General features: G+C 36.4%; 1 protein-coding gene across 8 annotated transcripts in view; it reads left to right on the plus strand.

Moving 5' to 3' along the window:
* The window catches only part of DMD (dystrophin), a 1,292,219-nt gene that overhangs the window by 1,112,640 nt on the left and 158,934 nt on the right, over positions 1-20,645 (plus strand). For all 8 annotated transcript variants that reach the window (XM_074604145.1, XM_074604126.1, XM_074604154.1 and 5 more), the window contains one exon: positions 8,179-8,322. In XM_074604145.1, the coding sequence (XP_074460246.1) occupies positions 8,179-8,322 (144 nt within the window). The remainder of the gene's footprint in view (positions 1-8,178; positions 8,323-20,645) is intronic.

The following is a 20,645-nucleotide window of genomic DNA, read 5'->3' on the forward strand; positions in this document are numbered from 1 at the left end:
TAGAAGTTCTGGATCTGGCAATTAATTTGTCATTTCCTCTTAGAGATAATTAAAGACAGTAGTATGCTCAAATTAAATGACATGCTGTAATAATTGATTACATCTTCTTAGGCTATAATCTGTCTACAAAATCATCAATACAATAAAGCCTTATTACCTACCCACAAAATAGAAGATTGATGAGAAATTTGCTTATTACTCATTAGTCTTTTCTACTTGGCAACTTTTTTTTTTTTTTTCATTTTTCAGTGTATTTTTCAGGACAGTTTAGAGTTTTGTGAAAGTGAAAAATTTCTTTAGTGCATGATTTGCAATGATTTTCACAAATAGATGTATAAAAAGATGTAGAATCTCTTATTTAATCACTAACAAAGTAAGAAATTTGTGTGCTAACCTTCAGCTTTCATAGATGCCTAAGCCTGCATACTCTTGAAACGTTTATTAGGAAGTACAGAACATTTCATTTCTAAATATAGCTGCTACAATGTTTAGCCCTATTTAAAGTCTAAGTGTGGACTGCCTAAATAATAAATACCATTGGTGGAAAACTAAAGATGGTTTGTCATGATTTTCAAATTATTACTATTTTTGTTGGGGTTTTTTGTTGGGTTTTTTTTCCACCCTTCTAAAGAATAATAAGCAATGTGTCAAATTCCTTGGGTTGAGGCTTGTAAAATAAAGAACTTCAGTGAAAAGGGATACTATCTACTGAAGTCTTGCATATACTATCTCTGGGAGAAACTGGCTTTGGGATCAATTCTGATTTCCCTTGTTGTGCTCAAGTCAAACCTGGTGTTGCTATAATTGACAGTTCTTAAAATATGAGAAGAAAAAGTAGAGGTTAAACCAAATTGCCTTTAACATGTTAGACCGGCATCTGTGCCTGTTTCATTCATAACCAAAAAATAAAGACACAGACTCCTTTTCAAAAGCTCGTGTTGAACATTTAAGATACTTGGTGCATTGGTAAAATTAATTTTGTCTCCTTTAACTTTTCTTTCAAGAAGGGAAGGATACTACTGTATATCTGCTGAGATTCGTGGTCCTTCCTTTCATGAGTGTGGGAAATGTTAATGAGTCTTGATCTTTACTAATGTGTTCAGGATGAGGACAATATAGTTGGAAAGCATTATGACACTATAGTTGTAGTGTAATTGTTTATACATGGTCTTACAGAGATTTTTCTAAACTCATAAACATAAGTCCAAATGTTGTTAAGGCTACATGAGGGACAAAAATAGCAAAAAATTAATATGCTCCCAAGCTATTTTTCATAGCAGAAATATTTCAGATAAGTAGAAGCCAGTAAGAATAGTGACTGTATTTGAAATCATAATTGAAAAGCTCAATTACTTTTTTTAACTTTGGGGTTCAACAATTGTGTAACAATTGCAAATAAGTAATTATTAGATGGTATCTGTTTATTTAATATAATTTTTAAGACAAATACAGCTAAACTCAGTCTCAGTACTACTGACATGTACGTAAGAATATATGTGCATGCTGTTATTTTCCTTTTATCAGTGTGGTGAGTGGTAAGCAATGATGATTTCTTGCTCTTAGTACAGCTGCATAATTGATGGTTGTTTTGACAAGGCACTGGTATTGTCTGTTCCGGACTACATCTAGACTCATATGGTAGGTGTTGGGATCAGTAGGAATAAACACAGTAAGAGAAAAAGCAATTGTAATGACCCATTGACATTTTACAGTAGAAAACAATAAATAAAAGCCAGCCTGTATTTTACTTTCATTTTTGTCCGTGAATAAGGAACAAGTACTCTTCTGAGAATGCAGTTCCTCTTCAGGGTGTATTTTCCAAGTAGCATAGTGTGATTTAGTCACACTATTCCATTAACTCCAGTGGGCCAGCAGTTACAGGCCCTTGATTTAATTTTGGTTGGATTCCTGAATACTATGTTTGACTTGTTAGCAAGCTGTTGCACATGTAATTGAGGGAGAGAGGGGTTAAGAAATGGAAAACATGCATTGTGGAGTCAATGTTCCTTCCTGAATTTTCATTTATGAATTTTGTGATGGCAGCTCCCTGAAGCTAGCAAAGTATATAATATCTCTGATGTTATTGAAATAAGCTTGTTTAATATTTATTTAATCTTCTACTCAAATGATTCATGAATTTCCTTTGAGATTTCATGGGATTAATCTACGGATCCTAAAAAAACGAGCCCTCTCCATGGCATTGACAAAAGCCGTCTTACTTTTGTGAATCTTAAAACATAAAGACCTAGACTTTTTATATTTTATCTATCTCCTGAACATTGGGCAGCCTTCCAAAGAAGAAGTCAATGCTCTTCTATATGTTAGGGTTCACTAAATAAAAGAAAAAAGGGAATGAAACCCCACTGGTATGGCATGTGAAATGTGGGCAGAAGTAAATCTTAAAAACAGCCTAATCACATTTAAAGAAAAAACATAAAATTTTCATTAATAGAGTTGTTATTCTAGAAAGAAGTGAGGGCTATGTGGTGGCTTTTACTACTTTGAACAGGATACCCAAAGCACAACCGAAAATATGCAGAAAAGGACCTGTAAGTAAGTAATCTGTAAGGGAGTGTAGGCCATTTGGCATTCCAAAAGGATTTTAAGAAGGTCTTTCAGCAAAGAAACTAAGTTGCAGTGGGATGACAGAGAAGGTCTTCATGTGAATAAATAACCAGTTATCTCATTATCGTAAAAGATAGAATCATAGAATTGTTTAGGTTGGAAAAGACCCTTCAAGTCCACTGTTAACCTAGCACTACCGAGTCCACCACTAAACCATGTCTTTAAGCACCGCATCTACCCATCTTTTTAAGTTCCTCCAGGGGTGGTGACTCCACCACTTCCCTGGGCAGCCTTTTCCAATGCTTGACAACCCTTGCAGTGAAGAAATTTTTCCCAATATCCAATCTAAACCTCCCCTGGTGCAACTTGAAGCCATTTCCTCTTGTCCTATTGCTTGTTACTTGGGAGAAGAGACCAACCCCCACCTCTCTACAACCTCCTTTCAGGTAGTTGTAGAGAGAGCGATAAGGTCTCCTCTCAGTCTCCTTTTCTCCAGAGTGAACAACCTCAGTTCCCTCAGACCCTCCTCATAAGACATGCTCTAGATCCTTCGTTTCTAGATGGAAAACAAAAGGCAGAGGTCAATTTTCCCAATGAGGGAGATGATTCTTTGTGCTCCAGACGGTCTACTCTGTCCAGCCTGCATGTCAATGAGCTGGAAAGGAAAATTAATAATGCAGTGACACATCTTGTTGATGATACAAACCTATTGAAAGTATTTAAGATGAAGACAGATTGCAAACAGCTATAGAGAAAACCTCACAGTACTGCCTGGCAGCAAAATGATGGCAGGTGAAGTTGAATGCTGATAAATCTCAAGCAAAGCATGTGGAAACAGCAATTCCGACGTTACATGCCCAGCACTGAGCTCTCCTTTAGCTCTTTTAAGCATTCCTTTAGCAGTCGTGAAAGAGATCTTGGAATCAACAGTCCTCTGAAAACATCACATCAATACTCATGACTGTTCAGAAATCCAAATTAAATGCTAGGAATTACTGGAAAAGCAGAAAATATCATGATGCCATGGTGTAAGTCCCCGGTGTACCCATATTATGTATATTGTTGGCAGTGTTTTCGATCCCCAATCTAAAAAAAATATAGCAGGTTAGGTAAAAAGAATGAAAAGCTCCTATACGAGGACAGAATAAATGGAGTAGGAGTGGGATTTGTTTTGTGTCATTTCTCATCTGCCGGGTAGATGTCTGCATGTGAACTAGTTGCCTAGGTTCCCAATACAGTCAATGAAAATCTGCTCAGTTGGTTGCTGCAATTCAGAATGTGATTCATGCCATCCTATAGCAAAACCTTACATTATGTTCAACTCCTGGTTTTGATTAGCTATTGAATATAAAGGGACTATATGGTGACTTGCTCAGATGTAAATACCTTATAGGTAACTACATTGAATCAAATATATCTCTGTCTTTGTATCTTAAACGTGGAAGAAGGGAAAAATATGGTGGAGGGTTTGCAGAATTTGCAGCAGCACAAATAAAATCCATTAGGAGTGGTTGATCACTGTCTCTCATGAGCTAAGAATTAGGGAAGGTCTCAAGTGATAGGTTTTTAAAAAGTAAAAAAAAGAGGTGTTTCTTCAACCTAAATATTGAGCTTACTGTAGGGGAATTTTGGATAGTAAAAGCCTATGTTAGTTCAAAAATTAATTAATAATTTCATGGCAGATGAGTCCATCAAGGTCTGATTGACACACACATACAACTTCTCAGCTCCAGAATCTCTGAGACCCAAATTACTGAGCTAGAAGAGTGCAGCAAGGAGCCAGGGAAGCTGGTGCTTTCCCTTATCTTCTTCCTTAAGCAACTGTATTGGTTACTATCAGACAAGCGACTGGACGAGATGAGCTTTTCATCTGACTGATTACAGCCACTGTGTCTTCTAGACTTTTAGTATTTGGCTTGTTAGGATGTCTTCTAGAGTTCTTGCTAATTTTCCATGTCATTTTAAAGTATGTTCTAACAGGACTGTACGGATCATTTAAAATCCAATCTACCACCTACAGTATCACATACCGTTGAAATTCTTTCTTGCATAAGGACAGTTATAATGAAGATAATTTGGGGCTGGTTCTTCTATTACTGTTCACACTGAGAAGTCATTTACATCCTGAGCAATTTAATTGGTTCAAATAGGTCTCCTTATGGTAGAGGTACACTACTCACCATGTATATTTGTTTTTAAATTACCAGCAATATAGTCCCCTAAATTTTTCTGATGTAAACCTGTGATATGTATAGTATTTTTTATGCAGAAGGAAAAAAATAGAAAAGTGTATCGGTCTTACACTGTACAAACTGATTATTAAAAATATAAACATTTCTGTAAAACATTTAATCATACTGATGAAAATTACAATCCAGTAGAAATTCTAAATTTCTGCTTTTACAGATGACAAGTACTAATAAAAATGCTAGTAAAAATTCAGGCTTAGTAATGATAGAATACAGAATACAGAATTTAAAGATGGTGAAAAAGCTGTTGTATTTCATGCTTTGGAAAATTAGCATAATGCTGCAAAAACCAGTGTCTTTGCAGCAGAAAAAGCAATTAATGAAGACATTAATTGAAAAGGGGGCAGAAGATAAGTTTTATTTTTTACTTCCATATGTATTTCTGTCATTTGATTTTTTTTGTTGTGACTTGCTTCTGTGCCTTAGCCTTTCTGCTCTGTAAAATTACTTAATCAAAAAACATGTTGACTAATTATGAGGGATCTTCTATTTCACTGTAATATTTCACTGTATAATGATTGTGTGATTTACCTAATCATTTATGTCGGTCTTCAGGTGAGACCAGTACTTTCAAGTCAACATTGCAGATGCAAATTGGTCTGGAATCAGCCAGATACTTAAGTATATGTTTAAAAACAAGTGGTGTATAAGCTTAGTCCTGTGTGCTTTGCCCAAGCAATGAAGTTTTCAATCAATGCCTGATCCTATTGCCATACAAATTAATAGAAAATTACCTTGGTTTAATGCAGGAACTGCATTAAAATCCATTGCAGTGTGGGGACTGATCTTTCCATCCATTGATCTGTGTTTATTCTATCAGGTTTTTTTTAAATTTTATATAAATTTTAAATCTATAAAAATGTATACATGTATATATTTATATTTATATACAGTGTGGGCATTGGTAACGCTAGCTGAGAAGTGTTCTCTCATCTTGGAAACCAAGTACCACTGGAGGAACCAAGTTGACCATCCCCAGTATAAGGCCCAGAGTCACAGCCGAGGACCTTGGGCCACTGAAACTAACATATCATGGAAAAAAGCAGTAAAATAATTATTTGCAAGTGAAGTGTTCTCACAATGGTGTGTGTATAAATATATATATATATATCTTCAGCCTTTGTGGCCTTTACCTTGCAAGATCAAATGTCTATTTTTAAAGCATATTGTTTGTTCTCTAAACTCAATTACTAACTAAAATGATCCAGGTAAGCACATGTATAACTCTGTGAGATAAAATCAAGTAGGTGAGCTCTTTTCCTTTTCTTTGTATCACAGACCTTGCTCTACACTACACTGTAAATCAGTATTCTCTCCAGTAATGTTGGTTGTGTTCCAGTGGTATAAAACTGGTAAAATGGAGAAGTCGACTGTTATGTCATAGAATCATAGAATCATAGGGTTGGAAGGGACCTCTGCAGATCATCTAGTCCAACCCCCCTGCCAGAGCAGGGTCACCCAGAGCAGGTTGCACAGGAACGCGTCCAGGTGGGTTTTGAATGTCTCCAGAGTTGGAGACTCCACCACCTCTCTGGGCAGCCTGCTCCAGTGCTCTGCCACCCTCAGGGTAAAGAAGTTCCTCCTCATGTTTAGGTGGAACTTCCTATGCTCAAGTTTGTGCCCATTACCTCTTGTCCTGTCCCCGGGCACCACTGAAAAGAGCGTGGCCCCATCCTCCTGACACCCACCCTTTAAGTATTTATAAGTGTCGATAAGGTCCCCCCTCAGATGTCTTTTTTTGAGACTGAAGAGACCCAAATCCCTCAGCCTTTCTTCATAAGAGAGGTGCTCCAGTCCCCTAATCCTCTTGGTAGCCCTTTGCTGCACCCTCTCCAGCAGTTCCCTGTCCTTCTTGAACCGGGGAGCCCAGAGCTGGACACAGTACTCCAGATGTGTCCTCACCAAGGCAGAGTAGAGGGGGAGGATGACCTCCCTTGACCTGCTGGCCACACTCTTCTTGATGCACCCCAAGATGCACCCCATGTCATGAACTTGATGTGTGCCTCTTCTCTCACATCACGGCACTTGCATCGTTCCCAGCACTTCCCTTTACAAAATGCACATCACTTCTGATTGTATATTCTACAGATTTATCATTAGAGTCATTCACTGTACATGAGTGCCACTTAAGTCAGTCTAACTCCTCATGTTATAGGGTAATTTAACATAATTAGGGGAAGTCAAGTCTGGTTTTGAAAGACGTTTGAGGAACAATTTTTCAATGATATTTACCTTTAGAGCAGTTTGTGGCATTCTAGTGTCTACAAATGTCTTCATACTATTTACTTCTAAGGTTCACTGAGATATTGGATGGGCTTTTTTGACCTTTTTTGCATCACGTGTTGATTAAATGATTGCTAGGCAATAATTTCAAGTTATTTGATGAACTAAAATGAGACGCAGACCATGTGTGGTCTGTATTAAAAGTGCTGTGAGAAAGGAACTAGAAAGCAAGACTAATATAGTAAGTAAATTATCCTGCCTTTGTGTGCAGACATCATATGACAATAAAATGTACTCCTGAAAATGAGAAAATTTTTCCCTTAGAAATGGCTCATTGTTACATTTTGACATATTTTATCACGTTACAGATTCATAAATGTCTCCTTAGAAAAGATAGATACGGAACAGTGGAAGAGCTGCATAGAGATTCCTCTCTTCGATAGAGTCATGGTGCCCTGAGTTTATCTGATTTTACTCAGATGCATAATGGAAGTATCATCATCAGGTTGTTGCTTTTAAAATCAAGAAACTTGTAGCTAGCAACTTCTGGTTTTCACATACATTACTGAAATGTATAGCTAGGCCCCTCTTATGCTTAGTTTTAAAGGCTATGTTACAAAATACATTCTTTAATTTTTTCTGAAATATGAGTCATGTAGGCCAGTTTGGGATTCATAGCAAAAAGATTTTATTTTTTTTTTTTGTACTTCCCATTACTAACATTTTGGGAACAGCAGTCTTCCTCCGTTTTCATGTGTTCAACAGCACTTATCACTGCCATCACTTACCGCTCTTGTCCATCCCAAGGAATGTGTGCTACACACGCGTAAAGGATGAGACGGGAGGGAAGCATGTTCTGCAGTGCACATTCTGGTGGCTGTGCTGGTTAGAGAGTTGGCCTAACTGACCGAAAATTGCTACAAAGGCTCCAACTTTATATCACCTTCTGAAATGCTGGGCCTTACCCTTGAGACCTAAAGTCCATGTGAAGTTATATAAAAAGGTTGTTAACTGTGTCACGACCAGTACACTCCTTCCTTTCAGCCTGACGTGGAATACCTTTACATTACTAATCAGCTGGTAGCAGAGCCAATAGTTTTTGAAGTTAGTGCTTATCTTTATTTATGTTTAATTCACACAGGTTTATCGAGCAGAACTTGTACCCCTTAAAGAAAAGGTGCATCAAGTCAATGAGCTCGCTCACCAGTTCACTCCTGATATTCAACTCTCCCAGTACAGTCTCAGCTGTGTGGAAGACCTGAACACGAGGTGGAAGGTGCTACAGGTACATTTCCTATGAATTTTTTCTGTATACTGTGTTTAAGTAAATATTTTTTTATTTCTGTGTGCTTGTTTTTTCCCCGTGGAATAACACTAAAGTTGTACTAAGGAATGAGAGAGGAAGCAGGCTTTCAGTAATGGTGTCTCTATGAGAAAATAGGAGTTAAAGCTGACGCTGTATTTTTATATGTTTCTGAATACTTTATCAAGTAGAAATCGGGTAACCCACTTTTTCCTACAGTTGAAGTTCTCATACACTTAAAATACTTAATAGTTTATTTACCTTTTAATATTAATACTTAGCAATTCTGGCTGACAACTATATCATGTGATCGTTTCTTTTAACTGGCTGATCCATGTTTTACAGATATTTTTATAGCGTGTATGGAAGATTCACAAAAGACAGTTTACTTCTGCTGCTTCATTCCTTATACTATTTACAGGAGCAGCAGTTCTAAATAAATTCCTCATAGGCAGATTAATGATTCTGGGCAGTGGAACCTCTTAAAGTCACACCTGTAGAATCAATTACAAAATTACAAGGCATTACATGCATTCAGGTAATTAGCAGGATTTGGTACTGCAAGTAAAGCCCTTCAGAAAGGGATTTTATAAATTGAACTCTAATGCAGGAAAAATATTAAGATATATTATGAAATTAAGGTGAGCATAACTAATGGTTGAATCACCGTCCCTGGAGGTATTTAAAAGATGGGTAGATGTGGTGCTTAGGGACATGGTTTAGTGGTAGTTTTGGCAGTATTAGGTTAATGGTTGGATTTGATGCTCTTAAAGATCCCTTCCAGCCTAGACTGTTCTATGATTCTGTAAATATTTAAAAATATACAAATTCTTTGGATTTTTTTGTTTCCATATATGTCACTTAAATTTTAGATTATTTTGTGTTACCTTGCCATAAAGACTTCAAATATATACAGTTTTTCCAAAATGGCCTGTATCTTACCTTAGAATTTTAGGAACAGTGTGCGTGAGAGAGCGTGTGTAAGCATGTGTGCAATGGTATATGCTGATGTAGGTCCCACAGCACGGGAGTAATGTTATGATTAAAAGAACATAAATGCAATTAAATTAACTACCTTAATTACTGGATTTTGCTCACTATTTTATTTTTTGCTCCATCACAGCTTCATATTTTGAAATTGTGTCATTGTATTTACTTTAATATAGTGCAAAAATATAGAAGTGTGGAGGTTAATAAAGAGTTTTGCCTTTGGAGTGTTACCTCCAAACATTAGCAATGGACAAAAAAATTCCCTCTTGTCCTACATACAGAGAAAAAATCATGGTGCTGCCAGCTCTTATAGTCAGTAAGAGGTTATTGCTTCTTTATTGCTTCTCCAAAAGAAATCTCACAGCTCTCTGTCATCTCCAGTTTATCACAGTTCATGCAGATATTAACAGGATTTATTTTTTTCTTTTTCCTAAATCAGCAGTTTGCAGTGAGAGTGCTGGTTTAAGTAAAAGATCATTAGTCCTAGGTCTTTGTTTATTAGTATCCACTTTTTCCCAGATCCTCAGGATAGAGTTCAGGTAATATTACTAAAGCAGATCAACATAAATCTGGAAGAGAAAATAAGTATTCCCAAAATGTTTATCCCATATATGAGAGAAATTGCATCTGTTTCATTTAAAAAGAAAAAAAAACAGATGGGTTAAAAAAATTACTGTGATTCATTGAAAAATACCTTATTTCACTAACAAAATAGTTAACCGAGTTCCAATGGTTTGCTGAAATACTTCATTACTTCAGCAAGAAATAAGGGAAAGCGGGAAATTTTTTCAGAGTGTAAAGCATCCATGGTGTGAAAAAGTCACACTTTCTGAGAGAAAGCCCAAGACAAATGTTTTGTCGTTATGATTCATGAAAGCATTAGACAGAGTGCCAACTTGACATTCTAGACTGTTTAAAAATATATAGGGCAAAACACGTTCACACACATTTCAAAGATGATACGCTCTTTTTGCGCAGAGTACAAGAAGTGTTGTGAACAATTTGCTTTTCCTTGTAAATTATTGTCTTGATTTATCAAATCCAGAGTATTTGGAAAAAAAAAGTGTTTCATCTTCTATGAAGATAGATACTTGGAGGCAGTATGTCAAAGTGAGAAGTTAGAGCTGATGGAACAGATAGTTAATTGGAATGTTATGGTTTACTGTCTTTTTTCATATTTACCTAAATGTCATCTGGAAGATACGGAGAGCAAGGTGAAAACACTGCAGCAGATTTTTAAACACATCCTGAGGGGAAAAGACATAAGTAACTTTGAAGGAGTATCATGTACAAAAGGCCAAGATGTGACCCCTGGGAAGAAGAGGAGTGCTTCTGTTCTTATAATACAGTTTTTCTACTTAAAAGCGAGCAGAGTTTGAGACATATTGAGAGGCAGAGCTCATTTTTGTTAGAATAGAGTAGTACAGTTGGAAGGGACGTACAACGATCATCTAGTCCAACTGTTCTACTTGGGAAGTCTGCTGGACATTGACACTCACACCTGCATGGCACTTTTTAGAGTATTATGTGTTGTTCTGTGTTAGGGTTAGACTTATGTATGACCAGCGCTCTGGTTAGGCGTGATACTATTTATAGAAAACTGAAATTTTGGCCACGCGACAGGAAAAGCAAAAATACAAATAATTTTTGTTTCATGCAAAACCATTCTACTTCCAAGATAGGTTCCTATTGTTTGTTTCCGGTTTTCAGTTTGATTGCCAGGATTTTTCTTCGTTCTTGTTTTATGTCACATAAAATATCTTCTTAGTACTTTAGTCCTTTCATCATTTTTGCAATTGATTTCAGCCTTCTATGTATTTTCATGTGTCTTTCTTTTATGCTACCCATGTTTTCTCTTTGGCTTCTATTAATTTCTTTTTTCAAAAAGTCTTTCGGAGTTCCTACTCTTCTCTACCTTTTCCCATCTTACTTCCCTTATTTCTGTGATTTTTTTTTTGTTCTTCTGTTTTTTTGTTCTTCTGTTTTTTCTCCAACTATAATGCTTCTTAGTTTACTTGTCATTTTATTCCCCTCACAGGTTAGATCTCTCTCTGCTCTCCTCCCTCCCCCCCATCCTATTCCTAATGGGGAAATATTTCTTACCCATGTATGCCATTTCCTAGAAAATATCACTATCCGAAAATCATAAAACGGAGGCTTCTGTGCTATCACTTGCCAGAAATATACCCATTCTTGGTTATGTGTGGGAAAAGTACATAAGGCCATAAGGTTTATCAGATCTGAAATAATAGTGATTTCTAGTGTTAATCAGAAAGTTGCAGGGTATTTTGTAGAGCATGAAATGATGTCTTGTTTGTTGCTTTATTAACGCTGGGACTTTGATAAGATCAGAGGAGGAAATATATCATTTTAAGCCAAATCTTACAGAGGTTTAATATTATGTTCATTTCACAAACATAAGAATAAGACCGACCGTATTCAGTCATTTGCAATATTGCATTTGCAGTGGTTGTATAGTGAGATTAGTAATGTAATAGTGAATAGTAATTTACCCTTTTTGTGTTCAGTTTTGGTCAATATACACTGAAGTATTACTAGAAGACAAATGTATGGAAAGGACTCAACCAGTTACAGACTTAACCAGTCCTAGTTTTGAAGCGTTGTGTGAAGGTGTATTTCATTAATGAAAGATAATGCACTCAGCTCAGTCACTGAGAACTATATCAGCATTTGTGGAGTTTAAGCAATGTGAAAATAATTAGCTTTGTGCCTTTAACAGAACAGGTTTGAGAAAAATATGCTGTTTATTTTTCCATTTTTCTTAAACATGAAAGGAGACGAAATCTCTCCGGGGAGCTATTTGTTATGAATTTCACAAGGAGCTCTCACGTTCAGATCCTGTGTGCTTCAAACAGTATGTGTAATGAGATCATCCTGGAGGAAAATACGTCTTGCAAACTCTTGCTTACTTCCACTCGACATTTGAGGAGCCAGGGAGACCAGGGAGTTACATCCACTTCACTTGGGTCAGAGATCTGGTTGGTGTAATACTGGTCAAAAGGCGAAGCCCCTGACATGTAAAAGAATTTCCAAGTATCCCATAGGGAACATAGCCTTCAGTTATCAGGAATGATTTTTTTGTTGTTGTTTAAATCAAATTGTGTCTACTTTTATTTAGAATAGTACCTCTAATGAGCTGAACAATATAATAAGAACTGTCTTTCATCCAAAAAAATGTCTCTCTCAAGAGTTTTTGTCATGGTATTTGTGTTCCAGTGCTTTTAGTTTAGCAAGTTGTAATGAACTGCCATCGTTTGTGAATGAGTGTCTCTGTCCATAATAGTGGGCCCAGCCTGTCTAGTTTGCAAAACTAAGCGAGCAAGCTGGAGGAAACACATCAAATGGCTAGAGCTAAAATGGACGGTACCCTACATAAATATATATATACACACACATACACACATATATATACATACATTTACATTTGGACTCGATGATCTTAAAGGTCTTTTCCAACCTCAATGATCCTATGATTCTATGATTTCTATATATACAGTGTGACTATAAAGAAGCATTAGTCCTAATTTCAGTATCCTTCCTAACTCCTCGGCTCACCTTGCACCAGTAGTAAAGATTCTCCAGCATGTGGGGATCTGAAGATTGATGTGGTGCCTCTTGTTAAAGGGTCACCTTTAGCCACAACTATTATTCTGTTCCCTCGAACAGCACTCTGCTTGCGGGAGCTGCTGAAGAAACAGCAGGTTTTTAATACCGCTGCAAGCAGTTATCTAAAGTTGTATCGCAGTTGTATTTGTATTCTGCTGAGGACAGGCTCTTTACTGAGCTGTGTAAGGCACACTATTGTAATAAGTATCCCTGCAATGAATTATTTCCAAACCCAGCATCTTCCGTGTGCTTCACAAATACTAGCCAGAATTCTGGGGAGCGGTCCTCAGCTCACACCCTGCTTTTGATAGGGGATGGGTACCAGGGCAAATAAGTTGCATCAAAATGTAAGTTGAAATCAGGACTGACCTATTATAGTAGCTTCTAGGTTTAGGGCTTTTTTTTTTGATTTTACTTCACCTTGTCTCCTCCGTGTCTTCTCCGATAAAAAATTCCTCGGAAAAGAAGTGAAATAGCAACAAAAATACACATGTAAAAGGAATGTTTTTTCAGGTCTCTCCCAGTTGAAACATGTTTACCGGATTCTCAGGTCCTTTTTTTATTTCTACATACATAGCATGATAATGGTTTCAGGAAGTAAACTTCAGGTCTAAACCACGTAAATAAGATTTGAATGTGATTAAGGATATAATTTTTCATAAAGAAAAAGAAGAATCTCTTCTGGTTCTTTACAGTTCAGTTGTCCAATCGTTACAGCATAGGAATTTCATACAGGAAAGCTCTAGTCATATAATTAAACAGAAATCTGCCTTACCTTTTTGTATATCTACATTACAAGAAAAATTATTTATTCCAAATTAAACAGTGAGTGTAAACTGGGGGTATGTTAAAAGTGGATAGATGGATAGATGATGTAACTGTGGCGAGAATGGTGTTTCTTCCTCTGTAGGAGACAAAGAATGTCCTGTATATAAGACTGTGCCGTATAAAAGACACATACATTTTTATATTGGAGCATTATTACCTTTCTAGTACCTTAGCAGTTTCTCTTTCCATTGTGTCATTTAATTAATTTTAATAATTGATTTGTTTCTATTTGTTTGCTTTTCCTCTTTTTTAAACTTTATTTTGACTTATGTCATCTGTAAGAGGCTGACAAAAACGGGAGATAACTTTTCTAAATATATGGAGCCAAAATTCTATATTATCTATAGTTACACTAATTAAGGCATTACTAAAATCATAGTTCTTTTCAACCTTGAAATTTGAAATTAGTTTAGTAGTTGCAGATTTCATCTTCCCAGCAGAGGGAGATTTTGATCCTTTTTGGAAGTTGAGTTTTCCCATCAGGCTCTTTAGTTAAATGTTGTTTTGTATATTCCATGAGAACTAGAACTTCTGCCAAAACCACAATTGTCATGGCTCTTTAATGGTCTCTTATTTATTTAATTGGCTATGCCAGTTGGCTTCGGAAGCCATATGCCCATGTATTTTTCTTCATTTCTGTTAGCTTCAGTCTCAGTTTTGCTCAATGTTTGTCTGCAAAAATATGCATATAGATTCATTTTACAGTCATTCTTTAGAGATCCTATTTATTTATTTCTGTAAGCTAGTGGAGGAAGGCCAGCTATCTGGGTTGGGATTCAATTCTTCTAATGAAGTGTGAGTCAAAAATTGGAAAGATCCCTTCCTAAATTAGGAGGACATCTTCATTGTTCTTTGTGTTTGGCATGTTTAGGGCAGCCAGTGAAAGAAAGTGTGTATGTAAGTATAAACAGGCATGGTTATCATCAACAGCCATGCCAGCAGGAAAACTAATAAAGCCATGGTAAAGTTATGATGTTTTGTGTGATGAAGTTCAGTTTGGGAAACTGTAAATGCTTTAGTCATTTTTTGTTATAGAAGATACATTCATTTTAGAGTTTTGCTATCCTTTTTTGACTTCCTTTGCTTTGGAATTTTGTCCCCTATGAAGATCTGTTTGGAAGAAGCATGCAGAAGAACAGCAATTTACATTATATTCGCATTTCAATATGCATATGTAGGTTTCTTTTGATGTATTTTTTTCTGTTTCTCATATATGCGCATGGGTACATGGGATTATAAAAAACTGAGTTACGTTGTTTGTAAGTACAAAGAAAAGCAAATGCAAGAAATGCAAAATCTTGAATTTAGCACTCTTGGACAATCTTTGCATATACAATATATTCTGTAAGATCTCACATTTATCTGGTTGATGGATAAATGATAGGAAGACAATGGGAATATTACTTGATATATTTTAGCCTTGTTTCCTTATAAAATAAGATTTGCGCAATTTACTTACACCTGTCAGCAGTTATAGATTACGTTTGGCAACGCGCATCTATGTGAGTCACACCAGACTATATTTAGGCTACTGGGGAAAACTGAGGTTATGATACTGTTGAAAATGTATTCACTGGAAACCAACATCCACTAGTTTTGTTGGTTTTTAGTCAAGCGGTTTTAGCTAAATCATTCAGTTTATAGCTCTTTAACGTACTAGCCACCATGGAAATTGTACTGAAGATGGAATTATTCATATTCTTTAATGTTCATGATCCATAATGCCTCAGCATCTTAAAAACATTAATTGAAATTATTTCAGTAATAGTCCCTTTGACAACAAAAGTTGTAGTTACCTTTGGAGAATTGAAGCTCTGAGTTTGTCCTGTGATTGTGTGTAGACTATGGGATTTGGGAGTTTTTACCTTGGATGCTAAAATTGGACAGATAGGTTAATTTTTTTTCTTGTCCAAATTGAGAGACTACGGCCTGATTTTTTTAACACCTTTTTAGATGTGTGACCTGATCCCAGTCAGCTATGGTTAGGCTGTTCATTATGAAAATCAGGGTTTTTTTAAGGTAAGGATATATGAGCGTGAAAAGCTGTGAAGTGCACAAAGTTAGCAGCAGTCAGAATAGTGAAATCAAACAAGGACAAACCAAAAATGCATCTTGAAATTATAAGTCATTCTCCAATCCTAACTTCCACATCACGGGTCCCTTTCTTTGCCATAATGTTATCTACTGTCAGAGCTCATATTTCATGGGTTAGATTTTTAGAATGCAATAGAATAGGACAGGATTGCGTAAGGTCGGGTAGGGTAAGATACGTTGTCAGCTATCTGCTGACACCAGAAGGATGATGAGTCTTAGCAATTTCTGGTTCTGCTCCATACCCTGGAGGGGATGTACTCTGCTGACACAGATCGTCTGTCCATTCATCCCCGCTTGGTTTGAAGTGAGGTTAAAGCAGATGTACAAAGTTTGCTTTGAATGTGGATCACGTTTGTCGCAGATAGAACATTCACAGAATTTAAGAGCTGTCCTGTAAAGGCTCTCTCTAATGTGATTTTCAGAGGCTTGTAGCTCAATGAAACCTTAGTGAATATCCTTGGAAGCAGTATAAAACCTCTTAAATTCCACATCCTGGTGCCAAAGTATTGTTGAAGGTTTTCAGAGGGAAAGAATGTAAAACCGGCAAAAAATATTCCTCTCTCACCATTTTTGCTAATCCCTTTTTCTGAAATGCTGTGATTTCTTTAGAAGAAACTTCATTTGAAGTGATAAAAAGCCCAAGGTAGAGAAATAATATGCAAATTTCCAGTGCAAAAGGCTTATGTTAGCCAATTTTTTTTCTTCGTTGTGTCATTTTGTGTCTTTCTGACATATCAATTACATATTATATCACTGCAGATATTTTTATGTCAGGCTGTCTGTTTTCAGATTGCAGAAAGCTTTTACAGTCTTTAGGCTATGCAGTACTGTGTACTGTATTTTCATAATCTTTGTGCTTCAGTAAGAATTTAAGCTGAGAGAGATATTTTTGCCATTTTAGAAAGTACTGTTAATAGTGTTTAAAATACTGTAAATGTCAGTAGCGTTAAGTTGGGCCACAGTTTTAAAACCAGGCTCTGTAGATGAGTTTGCATGTCATTTTCGTAATATTTTCACAAGGTGCTCTCTAAAATTGCCCTTGTAGTTTTCATCACCCCTTGAGTAAAGCTGAATGTTGTGCCCTTCTATAGGAAATTCTGGGCAGTCTGCAAGTCATATAATGGTATGTTATAATTAAAATGGCTCAGCTCCTGGTATGTGTTGTGTGTGCAAATGTTTTTTATAAAATGCTTCCTAATGTGGATCCACCTGGGATAACACAGGCAGAAGGAGTTATTTCAAGATGCTCATTGCTTCCTGTGGCTCATCTGAGGCATTCGATCCTTGTGCTTGCTGTTACTTTATGAAACAGTAATACTGCAATAACCTTCAGAAATGCACTTCTTAGTTGCAGAACAAACATAGTTTCACTTGCAGTTCTTGACCCAGAGCTTACAATTTCAGTTTTTATTCATATTAATTATATCTGTTGTACCGGGAGAATCATAGCAACATCCAAATCCTATGTTACAGAAATGAATTCTTTAGGGTACACCATTTTGTTTCAGAAGCTTCAAGTGTGTAGACTGAAGACTCAGTCTTTCTCTTCTGTTTTCTTAGGTGTTCAAAATTGGTTCTCTGCCATAGCTCAATTTGTTTTAAAACAAAATTAATGGCAAGACTAATTAGCATTAATCAATCTAGAAAAACAAGCCTAAGTCTATGTTTGTAAATAGTATATTCATTGTGTTGGATGTTTTCACTTTCATCCTTCTGATTTCTTATATTGATCTCAAGTGTTTTCTGTCCTTTTCCCCCAATACCCTCATTTATGACTCTTTTTCATCTATAAAAACAATGAGTTCTGTCCTACTTATCTGATACGTAGCTGATAATACAGCACAGCTTCAGCAGAGAAGTGATTTTTTGGGTATTCATAAGAAATAGGAGAATGTGTCTTCCATCAAATAGCTTTGTGTTTCTTTTATATCCCAGCATTCCAGTTCCTTATCTCAAAACATCACATTTCAAATCCTGAATTGACTTTGTCTGTCCTTTTGCCAGCCAAAGAGCTAAGATAACTGAATTTGGTTTGCACATCAGTTGTCGTAGCTGGCTGCAATATATCCCTGAACGTGGCTAGGTTTACCTTTAAAAAGAAAGGTTTTACATTTTTCTCATACAGCCTTCATAACTTTATTCAGCTGTGAATGACATACGAAATACTGTCAAACCAGTATGGTCTGTTGCAGAAATCATGCAGGCTCCTTCTTAAGAAGTCAAGATCTAATCTTTTTCCTTCACCAGTGAACAGGAGGTCAACTCGCAGCAAATAAAGTTTCTGAAAGGCAGAGACAAATCCAATTTTATGATCACCACTTTTCTCTCTCAACACTGTACTCCCCCGTCGTTAGACTGTGCTCGGTAATTCCCACAGCTGCTGGGATAAGCCCGTGATGTTTAACAGTGCCAGGTCGTGCTGATTATTTCAGCTTTGCCGGTGATGCTCTACATAATTTTTCAAATTATTTTAACCACCTTGTGCATGAATTTACATGTTTTTGGATAAGTATCCATTTATGGATCAGAAAGGGATGTTATGAAACTTAGTTAAGTTAGAATGAAATTGTGTTGATTTGGCATAAGTAGTAGTGGCCTTTCAATTTTATTATAGTTCTAATAGTTTACATAGTCTAAGGGTCTGTCCCATTCCCTAAAAAAGGGGGCCAGAAAACCGAACTCTATGTCATGTAAATTTGTGTTTCTAAGTATTTATTGTTATACAGGCCGAGGTCCCTGAATCACAACTAATAGCATATTTGCGTTGTGATGCGAGCTGCAATACAGTATGTGGAAAGGGCTTTGGACACAAACCATGATCTTATATTATTCAGCATGTTTATTGAAAGCGTGGTTGTATTTGTGGAAAACATGGATGTTGTAAATTATATTTACGGAAAACATGGATGTTGTAAAATCTGCTTCTGTTAGTCTGTGAACCTATTCCAGAAAACATAACTCTTACATGCTATTATATAGCATTCTAGTATTCAGTGGCAATACTGCTCTGTGAAATAAGAGCTACAAGGCAGACTGCCGTCTGGTATGTTAGAACTCAGCTCATCAAGGGCCATTGGCTTTGTCTGCTCTGCCGTCCCTCACAACTGTACATTATCCCTGTTGAGCTTGCATAGCTCAGATATCCTTCTGTGACCCAAGAGCAACATTTGTGCTTTTCAGTGGCAGAAGAAAAACCCTTTATTGTACGGTTTATCAAAGAACATCCTAGGAAAGATGTAAAAGCTGAAAGAATAAAAAGCCTGATCTGCTGTTTTTAGAAAGCTAATCAATTCTTAAACCTTTAGATAGGAAATATCATTTGTTCCTGATCCTTTCAGCTCTTTGGATGAGTATTCCAGAAAAGATGTATTCACAGTTGTACACAAAGTAGATTTCATGAGCTCCCGGGTTATATTATTTACATGATGAGTATATTCACACAGCAGTGTTACTGCTTAGAGATACTGTAGTTCACTGTCTTTCTCATATTCAGACAGGCTCTAGCTTGCCAGAAATTAAAAAAAAATTCTTTTTTTGAATGAGCGTGTAACTAACAGATGTTTGTTTTTGGCTCCATGTCTGCATTCTTTGAAAGCTGGAGAATTAAATTGCTGACATTCAGACAACACTAATTCACATATCCAGGGAGCCTAATTTGCCATCCCTGAGATCCTGATTCCTGGTGTTCATGGGTTTAAAAACCATTTCAGTGACACAATATAAGAATAGGCTGGGGAGTTTTAATACTATGCTCCTGCTAAACATAATCACATTTTATAAACATCTGCGTCATTACTGATGTGATTCATCTCTAAGCTGTATACAGCTGTGTTTCCAGTTTCAATTAACAGTCCCTTAATTGCATATCCATCTCATGTTACTAATTTAGTTAATTTATTCATAATTAAGAGTATTCTATTTTCTATGAAGGTTTGTTGAGCATAATACATTATAAAAAATAAAAAAACTAAGGCTGAGGGATTGTGATTCTTACAATAGTCACATCAGAACAAAAATGTCATTCAAGCACCTAGAGAGGAAGACAAGATATAAGGGATATTTTTTTCTTTTCTCGCTGTGGAATGAGAAACCTTTGGAAGGGTTTTGCTTTGTGTTTGAAAGCAAGCGATGATATGTATGTGCTCTTTTCCCCTCATTTTTGTCCTTCTCCCTTTTGCCCAAAATCTAATGCAATTCAATAGTTTAGACTGATACAACAGGTTTTAATACGTAAGAAGAACTGATAACACTAAAAAGAGTGTTAGAGGAACAGAGGCATGTAGGCGTCATGAGTCAGCCTGTCTCGTGCCTTTTTGTCCACTAACATTTCTATTTTAGAGTACCATGTATTTAAAAGGACCCGTGTAATTAGGAACTGTGAGATAACTTAAAAATTCATCCTGAGACACACTCAGGTGGAATATAAGAGCTGTCTTAGTATTAATTATCAAAAGAAGTACATCTTTTAGAAAATATCTTTTGTATATCAGTCCAAGAATATTGCGTGCAAAATGGTTTAGAAATCATAGAAACAAACCTTCTAGCAGTTGTCCGCAGTCTAATCGTGTTCTTGACCAACCATTTAGCAGGATTGGTTACAACTGTCCAGTACTTTGTAAATACACAGATACTGTCCTCTTCATTGCCTTTACAAACCCTGCTGGAATATTAATTCTAGGAGGTGTCTGCAGTATTAAGGAGCTGTATGTGTAAATGGACCTCTTTTTCTAAAAAAAAGGGGGGAAAAAAAGAAAATCCTCATCTTT

This window comes from Larus michahellis, chromosome 1 (genome assembly GCF_964199755.1).
Source record: "Larus michahellis chromosome 1, bLarMic1.1, whole genome shotgun sequence".
Taxonomy (NCBI): Eukaryota; Metazoa; Chordata; class Aves; order Charadriiformes; family Laridae; genus Larus; species Larus michahellis.